This window comes from Lissotriton vulgaris, chromosome 12 (assembly GCF_964263255.1).
Source record: "Lissotriton vulgaris chromosome 12, aLisVul1.2, whole genome shotgun sequence".
In the NCBI taxonomy this organism is placed as follows: Eukaryota; Metazoa; Chordata; class Amphibia; order Caudata; family Salamandridae; genus Lissotriton; species Lissotriton vulgaris.
The window spans coordinates 742,504,038-742,529,137 of record NC_141700.1 but is presented as its reverse complement, the minus strand read 5'-3'; the positions used below and the strand labels follow the sequence as shown (position 1 = coordinate 742,529,137).

General features: G+C 42.8%; 1 protein-coding gene across 1 annotated transcript in view; it reads right to left on the bottom strand.

The window, feature by feature from the left end:
• Positions 1 to 11,532: 11,532 nt before the first annotated feature.
• The window catches only part of LOC147678526 (extracellular calcium-sensing receptor-like), a 29,861-nt gene continuing 16,293 nt past the window's right edge, over positions 11,533 to 25,100 (bottom strand). The window contains exons 3-7 of the mRNA XM_086945671.1: positions 21,146 to 21,976; positions 13,015 to 13,242; positions 11,987 to 12,110; positions 11,774 to 11,889; positions 11,533 to 11,613 (exon numbers count right to left, since the gene is read on the bottom strand). Coding sequence (XP_086801797.1) covers positions 11,533 to 11,613; positions 11,774 to 11,889; positions 11,987 to 12,110; positions 13,015 to 13,242; positions 21,146 to 21,976 — 1,380 coding nt within the window. The remainder of the gene's footprint in view (positions 11,614 to 11,773; positions 11,890 to 11,986; positions 12,111 to 13,014; positions 13,243 to 21,145; positions 21,977 to 25,100) is intronic.

Genomic DNA, 25,100 nt, shown 5'->3' with positions numbered 1-25,100 from the left:
CGGATAGCCTGCAGATACTATAGATGTTCAAAGTTTCCATGGGTGATGTAATAGTACCAGGCTTACATTTGGATGATTGGGATGTTGAAACTGTACATTCTATGCTTTCTGAACTAGAGTATTATACTGTTTTTGAATCAGAGGACCTATATTTTAATTCTACTATTTACACTAATATGTTCTGTTATCATAACTATGGGCATCATTTTCTGCACACAGCCAGGGACAGTGCCCTAGTAGTATATACTGTGGGAACATTGTCCAACTCCCCCTCAAGTGAATTCTAGAAAGCAAAATGATAAGTACACATATTTTACGTCATATGACACTTCAGACCCCACGTCATATTATTTCAAATAAGTTCCAACCCCTCCAAGAATATTTATACTTACTCAGACCAAGCTCATCTATAGAGCTTTGTTTGTCAACCAGTTAGCCCTCAAAGCTTATGATTACTGGAAAGACAACATCAATTTGAAATAGTTTTGGGGTACAAAGTCCTGGCAGGTTCAGGGCACATAAACCTTATTTTGAGCTTGTTTAATTTCCACCCAAACGATTTTATTGAATGAAATGATCCAACAGAATACCTGTCTGGGATTTGCAAAAATTAAAGAAATAAATGCCCCAACCAATTCCCTCTATTGCCCGCTTTGATAATTGGCAGAGACCGATAAACTACATTGAAGACCAATTAATTAACATGGTGCAGAATGGCACATTTCATTCTCATTTTCTAAATTCCATGCCAGGTCTCAATTCAGCTGAAGTGAAAGGCAAAACTCTCAGTCAACACATTCTAGAATTGTTACCACCTATTCGGTGGGGAAATTATGTCAATTATGGTTGAAACATTCCATGCTGTCTGCAGTGAAACAACATCTTTCTCTGCTGTCCAAAGACATTAATTTACCAGATTCTCTTTCAGGTACCAAATCCCCATTTTCTAAAAGATTTGTAGATGCTACTTATAACTAAATTTGGAAACTGTCATGAACAGAACTTGATGCATGTTTGAGACAAATTGACCAAGATAATTAAGAGAAAGTGTTAGCTGTATAGGTAATAGTATTAATACATTGTCATCTCATACTTACAAATTAAACAACATTGTATCATCTGTTATTGATATTGTGCAGAGTGATATGTCAACGTTGTATCATGGGCAAAGTCAGCTTAGATCTTTTATATAGTTTAGCTGGAAATTTCAAAAACTCAAAATAGGCACATTCCATGGCATTACTTTAATTGCAGTGATTTGTTTCTGCCTTTTAATTTAACACATTAACAGAAACTGATACCATTTTATTACGGGAGAAAATGCACTCTACTGTCAGATATTCACTTGTTTGTAAACACGTTAAAATGTACAGCGCCTTTAATACTACAGTGCCTAATTTGGCTTCTTTTTTAAAAGAGATTCCGGTTCCCACAATTCTCCCTTTTATTACAATACTCTAATGGAAGTTATCTCATTCTTATCCTGTTCCTGCTTATCTGGAATGGATTCTCCTTTTCGCGAGTGCTCTGGAGCTGGCAATGCTCCAAAACTACCTTGAGCGTATGCTTCAGATCTTTGGAATATTTCTACTACAGGAGCTGAATCTTGATTGGTCCCTAACATTTAGGCCTGCCTGGTTTACCAGTGTGCAACTTGTGTACCACTGTATATGGTGCCCCTTCGAATGGACATTTGCATGACTTTGTATACACCCCGTGCTTTGGACATTGGACTACTAATTAGTCCCTTAGCGACAAGTTTCCGGAACTGTTTCTTGGATTTGCGCCTTCTTCACAATGAGAGGTTTGAGCCACTAGCCTACGAGAAAACTTGTGCATTGACACATGGCTCACAGGATACAGTCTTCACTAACACAGATGCGGATTGTTCAATAACTTTCTGAACATGGGCTGGGACTGGAAATTATGTCTGTTCTTTTGAGCTTGTGACTTGGGTTGTTGACTAATCATAATGTGTGGAGTCAAACTCCTTCATGGAGTCTCTAGCCTTTGAGATGGCGAGTGATGCAATGGATTTCTCTGAAACATCCTAATTTGCTAATTTTTCCAAATTGACATTTTCTTCTATTCACCTTCAGTAGCTGCTGATTTTAAACAATGCTCTGAGTATGTTTACCTTTTAGTTACATTATTTCATTCAACATTCTCTTTAGTGTTATCCTGACCAAAGGGAGGGTGCTGCATGTTTCCTGCATGGCCCATTCTGGCTTTCCCTATGTTAGCCTAATTGTGCATGTTGTAGGTCATATTTCAATTCACACATGTTACTATATAAACATAATTGCTCTGTGCCACACTGTACTTATACAAGGAACCTGCATATGTTATCGCATTCTGTTCTTTTCTTGGGATTTAGTCTGAACAACCTACACAAGGGAAAACAACAATGCCCTTGATATTCTCTCTAGTCAGGCAATAGCACCTAGATATAACATGAGAATGATGCAGCGGCTGTTTATGAGCACACATGTCTTGTCATATAGCTGAGTACAAGAGAGCATAACACACACATGGACACAGAATTCTCAAACAGGATCAATGCATCAGTTGAGATGTAGAACGTCTACCTGTGCATACTAAGCTATGGGGTCCGAGTGTTCTGTTCTGGGGTGCCAATTCACTTGTTTCTCTGGTAAGTTTAGGAGGGCAAGTGAGGTACTACAGCTAGTTGGACTCTGGCTCATAAGTATTGAGCTGGTATGGTGTCCCTACATGCCAATGTTCTATGGTTCCAAGCATAGTTCTGTTTCTGAGAAGAATCTCTGCAATAGAACAAACATGGCCTCACCCAACTTATAACCAACCCCACGCATATCACTGGGTACACACTGAACCCCATCTTCACAGCCAGCAACAGAATCAGGTTCAGCCATGCCACTGAAATCACCTGGTCTGACTACTCGATAGTCTACTTCTCCATCACAAGGTGCTGGAACAAGGTCACCAAAAACCTATGGACCAACACCCTCAGCACCTCCCTGTGGGCACCACCTACAACCTAGACGTGGTGGTCAAAAACTTGAAAGCATGCATCACTGAATATGTCAACACAGTTGCCCCTCACAAACCCGTCAAACTGGCAAACCCTCCAAATACATCAGCTGGTTCACTCCGGAAACTTAAATCCTCCAAATGCAACGGCAAAGGACTGGAAAGGATTTGGTGCACCAGCAAAGTGCCTAACAACTATGCCAACTTCAAACTGTGTCTCAACCAATGCCACCAACATCTAAAAAACTCTAAGAAGGGCTCACTGACCACCCACTTGAAAACTAACTGCAGCAAGGAACTCTTCTGCATCATCAAAGAGTGCTCCATCCTTTCAGCAAAAGATATTAGCATTCCCCCTCCCAGGATCATTGTGGCACCCCGCAGACTTCTTCTACAGAAAAATCTCCACCATCTATGAACACTTCAACCTCACCCACCCATCGCCAGCATCCTCAACCTCCTCAACCTCACCAATTCCAATTCACACGCACATTTACTGTATTAGACCAACTCACCATGCAAACCACCACCCCCATCATGAGCTCCATTCACTCAGGAGCACACAGGGACACCTGCCCCCACACCATTTTCAACATGAGAAGCAGCACCCTTAGCATGGAATTCACCTCAATCCTCCACTCATCCATCACCTCATCCTCCTTTCCAGAGGGATGGAAACACACAGAAGACAAACCACTCCTCAGAAAACCCACTCTAGACCCAGAAGAGCTCCAGAATCATCAGCCCATCTACCTGCTCCCTTTCCCTGCAAAAGTTCTGGAAAAGCAAACAACCACCAACTCACCAGCCACCTAGAGAACAATGACACCATGTTGTACTACACCCTCCTACAAAGACTCCAGCAGATGGGGATACATAGTAATGCCCTGAAATGGATTGCATCCTTCCTCACTGAAAAAACCCAGAATGTCCGCATTCCATCCCATACCTTGGGCCCAAAATACATCATCTACCATGTTCTCCAACGGTCCTCACTGAGTCCCACCCTGTTCAACACATGTATGGCCGCTCAGGCCACCCTGGTCTGATCCGATGATATGTATATAAGATCTTACACTAATTATACTAAGTTCACCCTCTCCCTATCCTCAAACTCCACAAACACGATAGCCAACTTCCACATGTGCATGACCAGTGTAGCCAGCAGGATGCAAAACAACTGCCTCAAACTCAACACTGACAAAAATGAGGTACTCATCCTTCGGAGCAACACATCACTGTGGGGCGACTCCTGGTGGTGGCCAGCAAAACCGGGCCTCACACAGGCAACAGGGGTGGGGCAGAAAGGCAAGGGTGGGGCTGGGTGGTGGGGGAAGTGGACAGACAACAAGATAGGGAAAGATAAATAAAAAATAAATAAAACCACTTACTTTGTGCTCGTCCGGTCGCCAAGCGCAAGGTAAGTGATTTTATTTGTTATTTTACTTTCCCTATCCCATCATCTCTTTACTTCTCTCCCACCACCTAGGCCCTCATCACTAGCTGTCAGGGCTATGTTAGGATCCTATATTTGGGTATTCCCTCACAGCTGCTAAACCGACTTCAGACCATTCAGAACACAATGGCAAGGCCCAACCTCAACCTCCTGAGGAGGGCCCACATCACCTCTCACCTCAGAACACGTCACTGGCTCCCCATCAACAAAAGGTGCCAGTTCAATATGCTAACCCATGACTACAAGGCCCTGTACAACAAAGGACCAGTATACCTTAACCACAGGGTCAACTTCCACCAACCCCTCAGACAACTGTTCTCCACCTCCCTCCCGCTCACCCACACTCCCTGTTTTCACCGAAGCAGATGCAGTGGCCACACCTTCTCCTACATGGCCGCTAGAATCGGGAATGGCCTCCCCCTCTACCTCTGGACCACCCCCAACCTGCAGGAATTCAGAAACAGCATACAGACCTGGCTGTTTGGTTGAGTACAACCAGCAGCACCAACCCCCCAGTGCCTTTATACCCTCAGGGGTGATAAGCCGCACTCTACAAATCCGGTTTGATTGATTGATTGAAGGGCTGCTGGGTGCTTATCTATCACAGTCAACCTCACAAAATGCTTTTTTCCATTTTGGTTTGCTATTTGTTACCTTAACATGAAACAGACTGACAAGTGGGTCTGCATGGCACTGTGCTTGGATATCACCTGGCATTGTGCCCACCAAAGATTTCTGATGCAGCAGCTGGTGCCCACCCTTCCTTCTTCTACCCTATGCCAACTTCAATCTGGCAACTGTAGTCCTGTGCATTCATGCACCTTCTGATGAGACACAGTCCTGATGCATCCGTTCTTTTGAATGTCTGCCTGAAGAGTGGATTTTAAAGTTCAAGCTTGGTTCCAGACACAAGAGTTCACAATAACACAAGAAAGGGACTCTCTGAGTTTGTGTGGAAATGATATCTGGGCGAATCCCCTAAACTAGCCCCTTTTCCCACCCAGCATTAAAGCCATGAATTAGCCTGGGGCCACCAAACTTGGTTTTAGGACTAAACATTATTGGGACATATTTAATTTCCTAAAGGCACACTTCAAAATATGTATATCATGTATATTGAACATTCATATCAATACAAGGCTAAACATAAAATGTTCTCTCCAAAATCTCAAAACCTTGGTTACAGACGAGGATGGGCCTTCAATCACCATCTCCAAAATATGTGATTTGTTATCTGCAGATTTCTACTATGACCCCCCTACTTAGTACTTCACAAGGTGAACTAAGCTACTGCCCCGTACGATGAGAGCTCCATGTGGCAAACCACTAGGCTAGGCACCTTTTGGAAGATTGACCTGTGCAACCTGGCCACAACTTGGTCCCATGGTGGTAGACCATCTCCTATGTCACACCTAGGCACTGTTAAATAAGTACCCATTGGCAGTCAAAACATAGTTTCTGTAATGCCCAAACTGCAGTTGCCTGCTGACCGCTGCTCTACTACTCCTCCATGGGGTAATAATTATAGATCAGAAATCCAGATTTCACCTGACCTTATAGGGGTTGGATTTTCACAGGTGTTATTGCCCGTCCTCTGGCTCCTCCTGAAGGATTGAATTTTCAAACACAATGGCACAGAACTGGCATTGGTACCACCCCCTCCTCCCACTTGCCCCTGCCTTAATGTACGAGACTCCTGTATGGAAACCCCTTTGTTCACAAAAAGTACTAGTTTTTTTGCTTTTCTGCCTAGGTCCACATTTTCCTTCCCCATGTGCTACATGTATTTTGACTTCTACCTCATCGCCCATAGGCAGTCACCTAAGCAACTTAAAAGCTGAACTTCTGTGAGGACTGAGATACCAGTCCATAGCTCCTGATCTCTGGGAGTGGTTAGTGTCTGACATAACCTGTGTCTGATAGGGAGTCATGTGGAAAAGGTAGGAGGGAAGATGAGAGTGAGAGGCAAGGGATTGAGGAAAGAAATTGTGAAAAAAGATCAACAGAGAGACAAGTTAGAGAATGGAGACAAAGACTAGAGAGAACATATATATGAATAAGGTAGGATAATGACAGGAAAAAGAAACGAGACAAGAATATAACTGAGATGGAAAAGAAGAGAGAAAACGTGTAAAACAGGGGATGGCAGAGCAAGTGACCTGTGAACAAGCAGCAAGAAGTTATGCTAAGGCAAACTCTAATGCACATTTCACCTATTACTTGTGCTCCTTTCTTTACCAGAAGTCTGTCAGCTTGTAAACGGCCGATGGCACTGCTAGGAGTGGTTGTTGAAGGTACAAAGAAATATTTTAGGTAACAGCACTTATGCTTAAACAAAAAAAATAACGAAATATGCACTGTGTAGGGGTGAAGCTGTTGCACATATAACAATCACTTGGCAGCCATGTTTTAGAACTGTGCAAGGTGACATAGTCACTTTTGGAACTGGTTCACAGGGGATATCAAACATTAACCTTTTGCATATTTTGGTGAGGTTGGTACACAATATACAATAACACATATACAAATATTAAGAACACATATACAAATATGCATTGATAATTAATTGTTTTGGCTTCTGCAGAGTTAATTTTTATTGACATCACTAAAACTTATCACAGATACGTCATGATATTAGCAGCATCCCTTGCACAATGAGTAGGTACCGGGCATGTGGCAGAAGTAGGAGCAGCAAAGATGCTGTCTAGCAGAGGTACAAAAAGGACAGCTCTTGTGACAGCTTCCCTGCAGAACTGGTAGAAGACAAGCATCAGTGGAAACATGTCATTCTCTCACAGACCAGGTACAGATGGGACAGCAGCAGTGCAAGATTCAGTTCCTTATAGAGCAGGTGCAGCGTAGGTGACAGCAGTGCAATCTTTCATCTCTTACAGATGTTGTATGTCCCAGGCAGCAGCAATGTAAACTTCACTACATATTGGGTCCTACAGGGCAAGATATGTTCATGCAACAGGTACTCCTTGGCAGCAACAAACATTAGACTTGAAGTACAAAGCAGCAGTGCAAGCTCAACATCCATTTAGAACAGACACAGTAAGGCAGCTGTAGTGTACACCTTTATTGCTGACAGAACAAGCACAGCACAAGTAGCAGGTTACATCCATATCTTTGGAGCAGGTTCTAAATCCATTGAAATGGGTATGTTGCTGAAAGTGTGAGTGCTGCTGCCACTCACTGTAAAGGCATTCTGACAGTACATGGGTCATCACACTTGTTTACTTAAGAGGCTGTTAACCCCTCCCCTGCTGATGACGGAACCGCTCCGTCATCAGCCGCGGTCTCGCTGTGCTGATGACAGAGCGGTTCCGTCACGGCCCGCTCGGCATGCCTGCGTGGCGCGGATTCCGTGCCTGCCCTGAACATTCTATTGAGCGGGGGGCTGTGACGGAACTGCTCCGTCATGAGCACAGCGCAACCGACGCTGGTAACGGAGCGGTTCCGGCACCAGCATGCGCCCGCCGCTCGGCCACCCTCCCCCCTTAGCACTGCGGCGGAATAGCCGCCGCAGTGAAGGGGTTAAAGATGTTATGCTGTAGTGTTTGTAAAGCACATAGCTGCCCCAACAACTAAGCCTCCCAGCTCTGGACCTCGAGGGTGAATGAACTACACCTGCAGGCCTGTCAGGGGGACACAGTAAGGGATGCTAGATGGAAAACAGCCATGTCTTCAGGGTTTTTCTGAAATGCAAGTGGTTTTCTGATGGAAGTACGTTCCAGAGAACTGGGTCCTTAGCATGAAAAGCATGGCCTCCAGCTCTTGCTCTCCTAATTCGAGGGACAATAGCCAAGTTGCGATCTGCTGAGTGTAAGGGACGAGAGGGCCAGGAAGGGGCTAGGATGTTAGACCAGATGGGGCCCCCTTGGCGTGTAGGACCTTGTGAATGACACACAGGGTTTTGAAGTGGATGCGCTAATCCACAGTTTACCAATGTAGTTTATGAAGAAGAATGAAGGTGGAGCACAATTTCAAGAGGGGGAATAGCAGCCTGTCCGCAGCATGTTTCTGAGATGTCCTGAAACATCTGAAGATGTCACTTGTGTCTTGCTATTACCACAACACCTACTTTTGTCCTATCTTTGAACATTGATGCTATTACTGAGTTTTACCGTCAGTGCCTGCAGGTCTTAATTCTTCCATGTCCTGCAACTTGTACCCTTGCCACTACAAGCAAATTCTGCTGCTATTATATCCTGTCAGTTCCTATTGCTTTCACTTTGAGTACTGCTGTCTAAAGATTAAACTCATGCCTGTGCCCTGCTTCTTCAGGACATCATACACAATGCTATCGTTCACTGGTGATCTCCAGCTGTTATGTTATGTTATGTTAAGTGGGATTTGTAAAGCGCACTGACACCGTGGGTTTCCTGGCGCTGTAAGAAAGAGGTGGGGCGGAGGTCAGAGGAAGCGGTGTTTAGCTGGGTGGGGGAAAGAGGAAGGTTTTGAGCAGTTTCCTGAAATGAAGGAGGGAACTACTGGATTTGATGGTCAGGGGGAGAGAATTCCAAAGTTTGGGGGCCAGGAGAGAGAACCAACGGCCACCGAATTTGTTGGTTTTGGTTTTGGGGACAGCAAGCAGATTGAGGTGAGCTGAGCGGAGGTTGCGAGTTGGGCGGTGTGGGTTGACGAGTGATGTCAGGAAGGCGGGGCTGGTGCAGTGGAGGGATTTGAATGTGAGACATCCCAATTTGAAAGCCGCCCTTTGTTCTATGGGTAGCCAGTGCAGCTGTCAGTCTTTCTGCTACCGCCTCTCTGGGCTTGATTACAGCGGGCAAATCCCAAATTGAATGGATAGATGTGGGAAGCATAAGGCCTATGAGGGTAGGACAATTTTAAGGATATAGGAGGAGTGATTTCCTTCAGCTGCCTCAGGCTACAGTCATGGCTACCTCAACAGACAAAAGGTTTTAAGCACTTCCCTAGAATGCTAGCTATTCCTTCCATTTTCCTGTGAGAGATCCTCAGCATCTGTTCAGGTGGACCAACATGAGCTCCTCGCTGGCTGTTGGTGTAGGAGGTGCAACCAGCTGGAGCTACAGCATCCTAGAGTGAGGGGCAAATGGTTCATGGGCATGCTCACACCTTCCCACATATACGGGTTTATGTCCAGGTCTCTGTCTTGTTATTCTCATATCTCTCATTCTAATCCTACAGCAGCCTGTATTGTACTGTTGATTCTTACCATAACAACCTAGGCCAACTGCCACTTTTGCCTGGTGGTTTGTTCAGTGGACAGATGATTGGGGTAATGGTTTTCATTGGAGTTAGTTCAGGCTCCACTGACAGAAACCCAGTGGTCCCACTACTTATTTGGCAGTGGAGAAGTGATGCTAATGTATAGCAGTGCTCTTTCTCTGCTAAACTCTAAATGACCGCCAAAATGTTTTTGTCTGGTAGCTATTTCTGTTATCAACTTTGAGGGAGATGGTTCTTCAGTTATAAAATTGTTGCAGTCAAATCAATATATCTTGGAAAGGTATCACAATGCATGCATGAACACATTCTCTAAAAATATGGATTGTACATGTCAGCCCTGAGATGGGTGAGGGCCAAAGGTTGTGTACTTCACTCAGTAAAGCATAATAAAAGTATATCAAGTAAAAAATCAGATTAAAAAAATTACTTTGTCGGGGTAACAAGAGTGACTTATTAACATAGTTTAGTCGTTTACTCTTAAAAAAATTGTGTTTATCCCTGAAGTTCTTTCCATGAGGATGGTAAGATTTCCAGCATGCGCACAAGTAACCAGTCTTGTGTCATTGGAAGTTATTTGGGAATGTTGTGGAATTCACTCCCCTCTTCAATTTGTCATGAAATCAATCATAAGATTTTCTGCAAAGGCCTTAAGACCTGGCTATTTAATCAGTAAATGTTGTCCTTTCTGTTGTGATCTGTCCTCTGGCGCCGGGAAACCTCTGGGTAGCTGTGCGCCTTACAAATGTAATTTAATAATAATAAAAATAATATTATGTCATGGGCAAAAAGGTAGCCACATGAGACATTAGGCATGTATGCAGAAATTGGGATTATATGGTACTTGCTAGAGACAAGTACCATAATGAGGTAGCATTCAAAACTATCAAATAAGTTGCCAGCTGTTATTGCCCATCTTTACTACAAAACAGCTCAACTAATACAGAGGTAATGTCATGTGTTGAAACAAAAGTGTTTATCAATTCTCCCCCTCTCTAATAATAAACATAGAGCTGCAAACATGCAACGGGACACTGTATAGATACTCAACCAGCCAAGCTTAACAGTACACCTTGCATTATGTCTAACCCAACTGTTCAGATTTTCAACTGCAATTTTCAGCATACAGCAATGATCCAACAATTCAATATTGTATGCATAAATCCCTCAGTTCTTCACTGCACACACTCACACATACACATGAGCAACAGTATAAGGGAAGAGCAGAGCTATTCTTGATATTCGAATCAACTATTGACTTTGACTTTGCATTAACAGGTTAAACCGCTATTTGTGGTAATCTCTTGTTGCAGCTCGTATGCCCATAAGGTGTTCTTTGGTGTTCATTTCTGGTCTTAACAATAGGATGTAACATTTTGGTACAAAAATACTGACGAGCAAAGCAAAACTGGAAGACAAAATAGCAAAGACCTCCATGACCACCATATACTTTCCATGGGTGCTGAGGTAAGCTGGAATAAAAGAGAGCCAAACACTCAAGAACGCGAGCATGCTAAAAGTGATATATTTGGCCTCATTGAAGCTATCAGGCAGTTTTCTTGCCAAGAAAGCCACTAGGAAACTCATGGTTGCCAGAAGCCCAAGATATCCCAGCATGCACCAGAAAGCTATTGAGGACCCCTCATTGCATTCAATGACAATTTTTCCAGGTTGTACATAGGGGTTGTGCTCTGAGAAAGGAGGGGAGACAATTAACCAAGCCGCACACAAAATAATCTGATTGGCAGTACAAGCAACAATCACCTTGTATGAAAATTGCGGTCTAAACCATCTCCTTAAGTCACTGTTTGGTTTGGTGGCATTGAAAGCAATGACCACCATGATGGTTTTGGCTAAGATACATGAGACACAGAGAGCAAAGGAGATGCCGAAGGTAACCTGGCGAACAAGGCACTTCCCTCTACTCGGATAACCTATAAATGGCAAAGAGCATAACAAACACATAGCTAGAGCCAAAAGAAGAATGTAGCTAACAATGCGGTTATTGGCTCTTATTATAGGTGTGTCCTTATATAAGATGAAGAGTCCAAAAATCACAGAATGAGCTAGGCACAGAACTATGGAAATTATTACCAAGATCATCCCTAATGGCTCTTGAAAGGACAGAAATTCTATTTCCTTGATGAGACAGTCATCTTGTTGTCTATTGGGCCAGTGGTCCACAGGACACTTTGAACACTGTACTGAATCTGAAAATCAAAACAGCAAGAATACAATGGAGTGTTAGGATTACTTTCAATGTGTAGTTAATTTTAGGTTAATCTCTTAGCTGTTATCCTAATTTACCAATATGATTAGAAAACTCCCCTGGAGAACATGGGATGCAGAGGAAACAGCAGATGGGCTTTCCTTCTTTAGCAACTTTCCTGAACCCAGGCAGGCAGCTGGGGCTACAGACAGATTCGGGGATCTGAAATACAGGAAATAAGAATATTTACAAGACGAATGATGGAAGACATGAAAAACTATGGAAAACGGTGTCCTTATTTTACCCGCATAATCCAGATGTGAACATTTTGCCTGTTTATTTATGTTTGACAAATAAATATTTTGTATGTTTTGTGGCACCTCTATTCAGGTAATATCTGGCAAGGAGCTGCCACTGCCCGAAATAGTAGGCATCATGAGCTACAGAGTGCCTATATCCTATTGCCATAGGGCCCGATTCACAGAACTAACTTAAGACAAAATCCTAAACTTACTACTTTTGGTATTCACAGAAGTTAGGATTTTGTCTTAAGTTTGTCTTAAGACAGACTTAAGACAACATCCTAACTTAAGTCTGTCTTAAGACAAACTTAAGACAAAATCCTAACTTCTGTGAATACCAAAAGAAGTAAGTTTAGGATTTTGTCTTAAGTTAGTTCTGTGAATCGGGCCCATAGTGTCTTACATTTCCAGCCCAAAAGGGGCACTTCACATCTCAGTCTACCCTTGCCAAAATGGAATGATAGAACATAGATTGGTCCTATTTTCCCTTTAGAGAACCTGAATTGTTTGTTTATCAACAGAATATTGATGTGAAGGGCTGTAGGGAAGCTTTGTGGCAAGGCCATTCTGCTTGCAATGTAGATCTAATCATAAGTTCATGCTGGACCATTTGTGAAAGAGAACTGGAGCAGACCCAATACATTTCTTCCTCTTGTACACCGGACACTTAGTCATGCTTTTCTTGACAAAACCCAGCATATATGTATGTACGTGGTATGTAGAACTTATATACCATTGATTTAGCCAAATGTCAGCAAATACTTTAGAACATGCAAGAAGTGCATGCCCAAGATTAGAATACGATTTTCATAACCATGCAATACCTGAGAACTACCTCCGGCCCATTTTACAGCAGAAACATTAATGCTCAGTTCCTGCCAGGATGGTGACCTCGAACCATAACTGCCAACATTAACTTGTTGGATTTCCCCATCAGCATCCATCTGCCAGTTCACAATGTCATATTGGGCAGGTGGGTTTCCATTCTTGTCGAAAAACACCTCTGTGTCATCATGGTTCCTAAATTGAACATTCTTGATGTAGTGCAAAATCTAGAGAAGGAAAAAGAAGGAGAGCTAATAATATATAAAAAAAAAATGACTGCATGCTTTAAAATCTGAATTCAAGCAAAAATGTCCTATCACTCATGCTCTGGCCCTTGGTGGAATTATAACATAACATGTGTATTTGTAAAGTGCACGTTCACCCAGAGGTCTCTTGGCGCTGAATAACAGATGTTCATTGTAGCCCTACTCTATGGTACTCATTTTATCGACCTCAGATGGATGAAAGGCTGAGTGGACCTGCTGAATTTGAACCTGTAACCATGAAGTCGAACACAGGTCCCTGCAATGGACGCATTAGTCCACTAAGCCACCAGACCCAGACATATTTGTTAAGGTCTGTTATATAAGACGTTGATTCAACCACAAACAGGACAGCAGCTGAGCATTTCGCTTGACATTGGGTTACATTCAGACATGTATGCCAACACCTGTGTTGCAGCCACACTCTAACAAAGTTGTCAGGAATTGTTTTTTATTTCAAAAATATTTTATTGGTTGTTTTCAAATAAAGCAAATATACAGTACTACAACTGAAAAGACATAAGGGAATAAACATATGACATAAACACAATAGGACAATAAAAGGAGACAAAAAAGCAATATCAGTGATTATTCAGGTTAAGGTGGTAGTAAGACACTTTTTCATATACTTTTTCATATACCGGTGAGGAGCGGTCTAGAGTAGTTAAAGCCATCAAGGTAGTATCAATGGCTACAAATGTATTCACTATTTCAGCAAGGGGGAGTATAAGAAATGTCATAGCTCAGAGTACAGAACATAAAGGGATCAGTATGTATAAACTGTCCATATTGTCTTATCAATAGCGTATAGCAGCAAACACTAGTAAGAGCATCCCGTGTGCGGGGTAGTTTCTCAGGCCCCTATAATGACTCATGGCGGTTTGGGTGAGTTAAAGTAGAAATCAAGGCTGTCACACATGTGTCTAATGGGGGGTTTCAGTAGGACAATTTCAATACCAAATTGACAGATGGACGCATAAGTTCCCTTAACCACCCAAGAGGGCCTGTATTTTATGTTACTTTATGTCCTGTGGGAATACCACAGGACTCCCACTGGACCAACTGCCTAGATGTATCTAATTTTTTCTGAGGTTTAACCCCTTCATTCCCAACCTGAGCTCTTCCTTGAATGTCATTTCCTTAAAAAAGGCGTAACAGATGTACACCAATCACGCAGACGGTCTGATTAAAGTTCAAACTTTTTTGCCAAATTCAATGTAACTTGATGCCCAACAATCTGGGGATCTCTAACCCCCCTGCCATGCACAATCTTTGTGGCAGGAGTTGGCTACAGGGCCTTGCCTGAGCCATGTGTGCAATCCACTGTCGGAGGCCATACTCCTGCTGCACATGGCCATCCCTCCAACAAGGGGGTCCATCAGCCAAAGAATCCCCACCCCACATTTATTTTTCCATTGGTATTGTGGAACTCCTTTTTTAGTATTTTGACCCCTAGAAAATGGATTAGAGTATCCGTAGCCATTGTATCTCAAAGCCATTGTAACTCTCTTCCGAAGTGGGGCCGTTAAGTTGCATATCCTCTGGTATTCAGACAGAATATCGAGCTGGAAGTAACTTAATTATAATAAATTAATGATTATTTTTTATGTATTATTATTTATTAATTGAGATTTTATATTGTTAATTGTAGGAAGTAATGTATTTGTAATTAATTAATAATTGGTTGTTAATTATCAATTGATGAACTGGTAAATAATGATGGTAATTGTGTAATTTTTTTAGGTGCAGGTTGTGGGGTTTATAGGGGTAAACGGTGGGAAGTAATTAGTTGTTAATTTATATTAATTGATTGAAAATTAATTATGGAAATTGTGCAATTAATTTTAGGTGCAGGTTGTAGGGTATATACGGGTAAAGGGTGGGTATTAATTTATTTTTAAATAATTAATAATTAGTTGATCATTAATATTAATTAATCAATTAATATTTAATTAGGATATTTTGTTATATTTTTTTGTGCTTGGTTTTTTTGTTTTATCCGCTTCGCTGCAGCCGGAATTCCCCAGTGGTGCTGAACAATTCGACACGTAAGTGGTTCGGACGGCCCCTAGCCGTCCTCCGCACATGCCCACCATGACGTCAGATGCCCAGATGAAGATGGATCTGATGAAGTGATAATGTCTGACCTTTCTTCCTTGAAGTTCTTGTTAATGAATGCACATCAGCCTCTTATTTTGTGTGTGCGGCCTATGTATTCTATGCTATCACCTGTAGAATTGGGAAAGTCCACTTTGGGGCCTAGCAACTAACATTGTATTCTGCCAATACTTACTGAACCTCTTAGTGTTTGCTCGAAAGGTTTATGCTTTTATACCTTTGCAACTTGATCTATACATTTGACATTTGAAAATGTTGTGCATATTTTCAGATAACATCCATTGTACGTTCTATATAACTGAGCCTGCATGTATATTTTTGTATTACCCTAGAGATTTCGGGCCAGATGAACAACCGTATTTTTCGGTTTCAGAGGGGCATTTTGCACTTTTGCGACAGCAAAAAACAGTAGCACAATGTACCAACCCTATTTTGCGAGTCGCTAATGTAATAGCGACCCGAAAAATAAGGTTAGAGACTCGCTATTTGGAAGGGGCATTCCAAAGACGTCCCTTCCTAATAGCGACTCCGAACCGTATGTAAGAATGTTTAGCGACTGCATTTGCGGTGCCAAAACACACCTAGTTTACCACCCTCTTCAAGAGGGTGGTAAACCATTTGAGAACGGTAAGAGGTTCCCAGGGGGCCCCTTCCCCTTTGTGATATGGTGCACAAACCTTTTTTAAGAGCAGGCAGTGGTACTAGGGACCACTACCTGCCCTTAAAAACAAGCATTGGCATAGCCAATAGGTCTCGCCTTTGGGACCTTATAAGTGTTTAGCCATGCAACAGTTGATGTTGTTGCACCAAGGATATTGTGCTGCATAACTAAATACTTATAAGGTCCCAAAAGCGAGACCTATCGGCTATGCCAATGCTTGTTTTTTTCCCCTACTGACTTAAATGAAACTTGCGTCGAAGAAAAAAAACTTCAGAGAATCAACATACATAGGATAGGTCAACACAGATTTTCTTATCAATTCCCTAAGAGTATAGGCTCCCCTCAGTCCACATGTCAGAAACCAAAAAATGTATAAAGTTCTCCTCGATATAGATTGTTCATCTGCTCCCGAAGTTTACATGATGCTAAACTACAGTTACTGCAGCTGTTGCAAACCAATCATCGAACGAAGCAACAAAAGCCTCAGTCCTGCACCGAAAGGCTATCGTAGTATTCACACTTCACAGGCACGTCTCGGTAAGAAGCAGGTCTTATTGTTATAAGCAGAACAACATTCAGTGTTCTAAGAGCCAACCGGCTGCAGTTATAGCTGTGCTCAAATGCAGCCTTCTAAAATGTAATCGATATTTAGTCTAATGCATTTTCCATGTTCAGCAGCCAGAAGCTGGCGTTAGCATCATACATAAATGTATCAGCTTACATCTCATTTCTCCTACAAGTACAGACTCATGTTCCAGAAGTAAATACAGCCATGCAACACCTGAGCTTACATATCCTGCAAGGTGTGACTGGAAGCAGCCCACTACCCAGTAATGTCATCTTTTAGCACTGGCAGGGTGGCTCAGGGAGTGTTGGGGCAGGATTGGCTGCTGCATGCTATACAGGTGTGTTCTCATGCCCAGAGTACTGATTGAAAGTGTAGTATACCGACTTTTAATTTGGCCCTGGCATCACGTTAATCTAGTGTGTGCAGAGGTCTATCACTGAACAGAACCTGTCCTATGACCTAGAGGGGCACAACAAGCTTGCCCTCGTAGTGTGCAGACGACATCAGTCCCTGTTCTGGGTGTAGTGCATTGCATAAAACAGTGGTGGCAAAGTATCATGTGCCTTATTTATGAGTCCATGCGTCACTTTTACGCCGCCGGTGCGTCACTTTTTGTGCATGCAAGGGGGGCGTTCTGACGCAACACAGGGTCATAGAAGTGACGCAGTGAAATCTATAAGATTTCACTGCGCCACTTCTAGGAAACAAATGCATCAATTTCTTACGCCTGCCTCACAGCAGGCGTAAGACTGATGCAGGCCCTTTCACATGGGGCTTGCTCCATGTGAAAGCACACATTGCTGGTGTTGCGTCACTTTTGTGACACACTCCTGCAATGCGTCACTTTTGCGCCATACAGATACGTCTGAAATACTAACGTATCTGTAACTCCTTGCGCCATCATGTGTCATACTGTAAATATGATGCATTATTGGTCTCGCAAGGAGGGCGCAGAGAAAAGTGACGCATCGCTGTTTTCACGCAGCGATGCGTCACCTTTCATAAATGAGGCCCCATGTGCTGTGATTTATAGTCTCATGTGGCCTTTTTATCCGTAGTGTGGCTTACCGACCCCCTCTTGTGTAAAGATATGCTGTTATGTGTACCCCATAAAGTGAGTGAGTGTGAGAGAGAGAGTGTGTGTGTGAGAGTGTGTGAGAGAGAGAGTGTGTGAGAGAGAGTGTGTGAGAGAGAGTGTGTGTGTGTGTGAGAGAATGTGTGTGAGAATGAGAGAGAGAGAGAGAGAGAGAGAGAGAGAAAGAGCGAGTGAGTGATTGAGCGAGCGAGTGTGCGAGTGAGTGTGGTGTCTCTCTCTGAAAGAACAACCCAAACAGGTTCTGAAGTTTGTGACAGCAGTTACACATCCCCTGTCTACAAAATGTGTGTGAAAGTGGACCCCGCCCCCAAACCACTCCTTTTTGTTCTAGCACCAAGAAAGGGGGTGCCCTGCAGAATACTTGGAGAGCTACTGTGCAACCAGGGCTGGTGTCTGCCTGTCAGCCCGTCTCTCAGGGGTGAGGGAACACCATCTTAGGTCGGCACTTTCTGCTGGAGCAGCTGAGGGTTCTGCAAAGTACCTGGGGCCTCATTTATGAGGCCGTTCGTCACTTTTACGCTGCCAGTTCGTCACTTTTTGTGACGCACCATTGGCGTAAAAATGCGCCTTGTTGTGCCATATTTACAAAGTGACGCATCTAGGTAGATGCGTCACTTTGTAAACCCCTGCGCTACATTATACCTACGCCAGGTATAATGTATGCAAGGGGGGGCGTATTGACGCAAGAAAAGGTTGTAGAAGTGACGCAGTGAAATCTATGAGATTCCACTGCATCACTCTAGGTCGCAAATGCGTCAATAACTTACGCCTGCCTCAGAGCAGGTGTAAGACTGACGCAGGCGTTTTCACATGGGGCTTGCAGTGCAGCAGCTGAAGGCCACGGTCCATGCACAGACCGGGTACATGCTTTACCCCATCAGGACACGCTGCTGAGGAGAAGCAGCATGTGAAAGGGGCAACTGGCTGCATGAAGGGATCGGTTCAAAATTTCTAGTCAGCTCTTCTCCAGAAGAAGACATCTGTCACTAGGCATGTACGGTTTAAGCAAAAGTTAACAGCCCAGCAACCACATTCCACACAGGCCACACAAGGAAACGTTGACGAGTGTCGCATGGCGCCTAGCCAGAGAGACCAAAGGTTAAAAGCGGCAACCGGAGATAGCTAACGAAAACCAGGACTGACAAAGGACTACCGCCACAAATCATACTTGGCCTCTAGCTGCATGCTCCAATTGGTAATGAGCAATGTGAAGTCAGCAGGGACAGGGCAGACATTTAAAGGGGCAGAGCAGACATTTAAAGGGGCAGCAAGGAGAAAGATATCCTGCTAGGCAAATCATTTATGTCCGAAAATAGCAAAACTCGATGCTGCTCTCAACCGTAAAGGTAAAGGCAACTCTTACTATGTTTATATTAGACAATATTCCTACAAGGATATTCTTTTACCATACCTTTAAGTCAGGTTCGGAGAAGTGCATAATGGAGCACAGTGCACCACATGTACCTCGCGCAGTCAGTTGTGGCATTCAATCAACAAGGACGCCAACCATGGGCCCAACACGAGACGCGGCGGGGAGGGGCGGAGGACAGGGAGGGGGGAGTGCGAGCAAACCAGCATGAGTCACAGCAATTTTAAAAAAAAGCTGACGAGAAGGGCGGGGCCAAAGGAGGAGGTAATGCAAGCAGAGGTTACCAGAAGGTGGGGGTGAGTGACGAAAGTGACGAAAACAGAGGGGGAGAAGGGAGGGGGAGTGCGAGCAAACCAGCATTAGTCACAGCAATCTGCATTGGAGAGACGGAGTGAGGCGCGTGTGCTTGTGTGCGTAATCGCAAGCTGGTGGCAAAGCCTTTGCTAGCAGCACTTTTAAAACCCGTTTACAAAACGTCTCGCAGAGCATCGCATGCGCTGACTCAGCGTGACCTAATGAAACAAAACTGTTTCACTTTTTTATTTTTTTTAAATGCATACCCTTTTCCTTTAAGGAAAATGGGCTGCATTTTTAAAAAAACTGCTTTATTGACAAAGCAGTCCCAGAAACGTTGGTCTGCTGACCCCAGAAGACCACCATTCCTGGGAGTGCCAGCCATTCCCAATGGGGTCACAAATTGTGACAGCCTCATTATTATCCATGAGACATGCAATTTGCGACCCCACTGGGAATTGCAAACATTGTCTCTGACACTGTTGTACATTGATGTTTGCGACTTCCAAATTGCCAATCAAAATTTAGTGCAATTTGCGATTTGCAAACATCAATGGTCGAACATCTGGCCCTTCATGTGTATTTTATTCACTTCATTCACACGTTACTGGCATTATTATGTGACCTAATGCGCCATATTTTTCTTACACAAGTGTTGCTTTGCAACGTAAAGATCTTTGACAATTGGAGGCCTTATAAGCACTTTATAAAGCCGTTATAATAATAAATAAAGATAATTTATGTGCTGTGTCCAGTAAAATAAGTTTAATGTTGACTCGAAAGCCACTCAGCAACAACATGAATCAGGTGTACTCCACTAGAGTTCTATGCTTCCTTGTCATTTAGTGCTCCATGCATGCCTCAGTGAAAGTTCATATCAATCCAAAAAAAAAACTACAAAGAAGGGCATGAGCTTTCCAGTGATGATGATAGCAAGCATGGATCCTAGCATTATCAGAGGAGAGATATAGGGCCGGCCATATGTATCATTCCAAATTGCAATCGCAAATGCTGAAATTCTCAGAATTTCGGCGTTTGCGATCGCAATTTTGCTCAGTGGTGTGTATGAAAGTGAAACTGCCTCGCAAAATATGGAATCGCAAAATTTGCGATTCGTTATTTTGCAATTACATTTAAGGAATCGCAAATTGCAATTCCTTAAATGCAATGTAAGAGCACAGAAATTTGGCTTTAAGGAATCGCAAATTACCACCAACTTCAAGTTGGTGGTAATTTGCGATTTCTTTGGAAAATTCACTTTTTTGCATTTTTCAAAGTGCCATGTGGCACACATACATGCAGTTAGGGCATGTATGTGTGCCACATGTGCACACATGTACATTTCAGGGGCGCAACAGGGTGTCCTTTTGACAACCTGGTACCCTTGAAATTGCATTCTCAATTTGCGATTCTCTAATTGAGAATCGCAAATTGAGAATGTCTTCCCATTCATTCCTATGGGCCTTTAGGCCCATAGGAATGAATGGGGAGGTATTCTTTAATTGCGAATTGCAATTTGCGATTCGCAATTAAGAAATATGTAGGGTTCGCAAAATTGTTTGCAAATCCTACATACATAGCGTTTTGCGATTCTCAAATAGCGATTCTCTAAAAATCGCTATTTGAGAATGGCAAAACCAAAGTTTCATACATATGTCCCATAATTCATAATCACACTCGCACTATAGCATCCTTTGATAATCCAACACTTAGTCACCCATCAGCAACAGTAAGTTACCCATCTTTCACACAGATGCTTACCTGCCAAGGTAGAAATTCTGAGACATCTGCACAGGTTCCATGAGCAAATGGGCCTTCTCCCATCTTGCAGGCCATCATATCTTGCAAAGCAAATGCAATGGAATTCACGGCACTGTACACGTTATAGGTTACACGCAATTGTTTGACATCATTGTAGCTAATCCGAAGGCTGTCCAGCTTTTCACTGCCGGTGCAAGGTTGACTTTGGTTGCTTTGCAAGCTTGAGTGGATTTTCGGGTCCAACCACTCACAGTCAAAAGCTTCTTCCCAGAAGCCTTTGATGAATGGATCTTCTTGGGACCTAGATGGATGAACTTCATTCAGATACTGTTCAAAGCCCAACATCTCTCCACTGTGGATTGCAAAGCCAATAGCACCGGTGAGAATTGTGGAATATTTCTTATTAGAAAGGAGAGGAGAAGTTGACCAAGCTTCACTGGCAATCCAGACCTTTCCACTTACATTCTGTCTTAATAGCTCCTCCATGATTGGTACAAGATTCCCTTCACTGGAGAATGTGACAATGACGTTTGCAGCTGAGTTTTTTATCACCTGGGCAATATGGAAGGCATTCCTGTTTGCAACATTAGTAAGAATGCTCTCAGAGAAGGCAATGCATACCCCTGACTCTGAAACCTCTGTCTGCAGTGTCTGTATTCCCTGCTGCCCATAGTCATTATCCTCCGCCAGGAGACCAACCCAGGTCCATCTAAAATAGTTCACCAACTGGGCCAGTCCTCGAGACTGATGTTCATCGCTTGGGATGGTGCGAAAAAAGGAAGGGAACTGGTTCCGGTCACCGAGGACTGTACTTGTAGAAAAGAAACTGACCTGTAATTTACAAAATGGAAATTGGCAGCATTGATATTGCTAGATTAATTTAATTCAAGTTTATACATTTTAAAAGAGGCTTGAGTGGCTGTCTCATAATTCTCTATTATGTTAATGGACAAAAACATGATGGGATGTGAACCCTTTTTTAAGGATCCTTGGTGAGGGAGCTTGCTTAATACTAGTCCAGGATGAACTCTCAGGAATAGTGAGGAAATAATATCTGCTTACCTGGCCACGAGGGCACCTAGTGGGTGGTCCCTGCAACTGTTTAAGAGGAAGTAAATCTGAGCCTGCTACAGTTAGGGTAGTATGGAGTAGGACCAAGCGTGTAAGAATAACCACTTTTGGGAGTGGAAAGTGTGCAAAACTATCAGTTAGATTTCTCAGACTGTCCAATATAAATATTGGACAGATCGTGTCCTGTCTTCTAAACTTGTGTGAGCTTGTAGTTGCAAATCTTTATTCAATTATTAAAATATTTATAAATGAATAAATCAGAGAATAAGTTCAAATTACGTTAAATAACAATCATGAAAAGATAACACGATTAAAAGACATATCTGCATAAAAATAGAAAATGTCCTGGGACATAGGTAAATGACTCATCTAAAAATGCATTACAAAAACATTAAATAAAAACACGGAATGTATTAAGAATTAATTATTTTGTGCCAATGCAGGGCACTGTTTAAAAATGCCCCTACCGCGGAACAAACAGCGGGCTCAGATAGCATTTAAAGATTTAAAAAAAGGTTGGTTTGTATTGGTCGAAACAGTGGGTTCTAAGAATGGGTAACAAGTGCCTGAGTTGGACGGGATCATAAAATCTGCAGAATAACTTAAAATGGTTTAAAGGAAATACCATCACACGGGCAGATCCGTATAGAACTCGAGTCAAATTGTCCAGCTGATAAACTTAGTGAAGAGAGACCTTTCCCACGGGTTTCTCAGAAAAGGAAGATAGGGCTTGGGCCTAGGTCATCTCTCAGAGTTCATGAGCTTTTATGACCAGGTCATCTCTCAGAGTTCATGTGCTTTTATGACCAGGTCATCTCTCAGAGTTCATGAGCTTTTATGACCAGGTCATCTCTCAGAGTTCATGAGCTTTTATGACCAGGTCATCTCTCAGAGTTCATGAGCTTTTATGACCAGGTCATCTCTCAGAGTTCATGTGCTTTTATGACCAGGTCATCTCTCAGAGTTGGTTTACTCGAAGCTGTGCTCTCTCTTGCATCTGAGGCGCACTTGATAAATAATCCTTTGACTTTTGCCAAATTCACCCTTGCAAATCATGTGAGGAAGATTATACAGGTCTGGTCTACCCAGTGATTCTGCAGTTTTCCTAACATAAGCCATGGCATTGTATGGCCATGCTCGCAATTTAAACAGTCTAACATCACATTCTGGTTAAAAACAGTGTGCTGGTTGCTCCAAACTGTCATCTATAGGATGAGCAGATCAAGTTTAATAAAAACTTCTGCATAGTGTAGATTCAATTCTTCATGGACCCAAAAAGAACTACCTGGGCTCAAATCTAACAACCTCTACAGAAGTGGTTCTCCTCCTGCTGTAGATTTGAGGAATTGCAGCATCACCAAACAGCAGCCTCCAGAGGTCAACACAGGGAAGCATTTCATTTAATATATTTATATCAAGAGTAGCATAGGTTTGCTAACAACATGAACAGCAAACCAAACCAGTGCTCCACATTCAAATGTAATACCCAAGTGCGGGAACTCGCAAATCCATCCAATGTTATTACCTTTGATGGAAATTGGCATGATTTTAGAAGTCTGCCTCTCACACGCCATGGTGATGTTAGTATCTAAGTCAAGATCATCCACAAACTTTATGAAAGAATCAATAAGACCTCTAAGGCCATTGGCAGTGCGTGAGAGCAAGATTACATCATCGTCATATAGAGGGGCAGGGATGAAGGCAGAATTCACCCTACGTATGCCTTCCCCATTAGCAATCAACTATGGATTCAGACCATTGATGTATAACAGAATTTAAATCGGGGACAAACCACAACCTTGTCGGACACCCCAAGTCAAACCAAAAAGATCAGTGCACCCCCCCCCCCAATACCATATCTAACGGAGGCACTAATCCCAGTGTGTAAGGCCTGTAAAAACTCAATCAACAGTGAAGGCCAACCAATACTAGATAAAATAGCCGACATCTTAGACTGATTGGGCTGGTCAAACGAGCTACTTAGGTCAAAAAAGGCCAAGTAAATTGCTCCTTTGTTGGCTGTTACATACTTCCCTATAATAAGGTTAAGGTTCAGGCACTGTTCAAAGGTCCCCATACCTTCCCTATAACCATATTGTACTGGACAAATTACATTTTCTTTTTGGGCCTAGGTCTCAATTTGATTCAAAATTATAGACCCGCAATATTAACTACAGATTCTAACAAAGATATTGGTCTGTAGCAATGCAGGTTCTTGTCTATTGCCCTTCTTAAACACTGGGACAATTGTTGCAGTTTTATGTGAATTGGATTACTACAGATACTGCAGTATTTAAAACTATCAGAGGGGCCCATAACTTAATGTTGGACTGGTAAAGGTCCATGAGCAGCTTATCTGGCCCAGGGGCCTTATTAGATGGGCTAGCCAAAATTGCAGTAGATAACTTGCAAGCTCATAAGAAAACCACAAGGGGAGCTGTGGGGGTTCTTCTATGAAGTTTGACAATGTACTGAGCTTATCTTGGAGTATACATATCCCCTACATAGAAACAAACAAAAGTGAAGGGTTAGATTTGTCAACCTGGAAGAGCAGGGTTATACCGGTAATCCTTTGGAGTATTACAATGTATAAAACTATCCCACTAAAAACACAAAAAGCTATGATATGCTGGCACATTCATGTAGGCTTAAATGGAGAATATTGTAGGAACTCGATTTTCATGCGAGTCTGTGATCTGTCCCCAACTAATATCAACAAGGGGCCCTATTATGATATGTATCCCAAAGGTGCAGCAAACATGTGCTCCTGCTTTCTTTGCCCCATACTTTGGTATTACAAAAGGGGCCACAAACACTTGTGCTTTCTCTTTTGTAATTCAATTCACACTAGGGCACATGTAGCATCCGCCCAATCTCAAGGCGG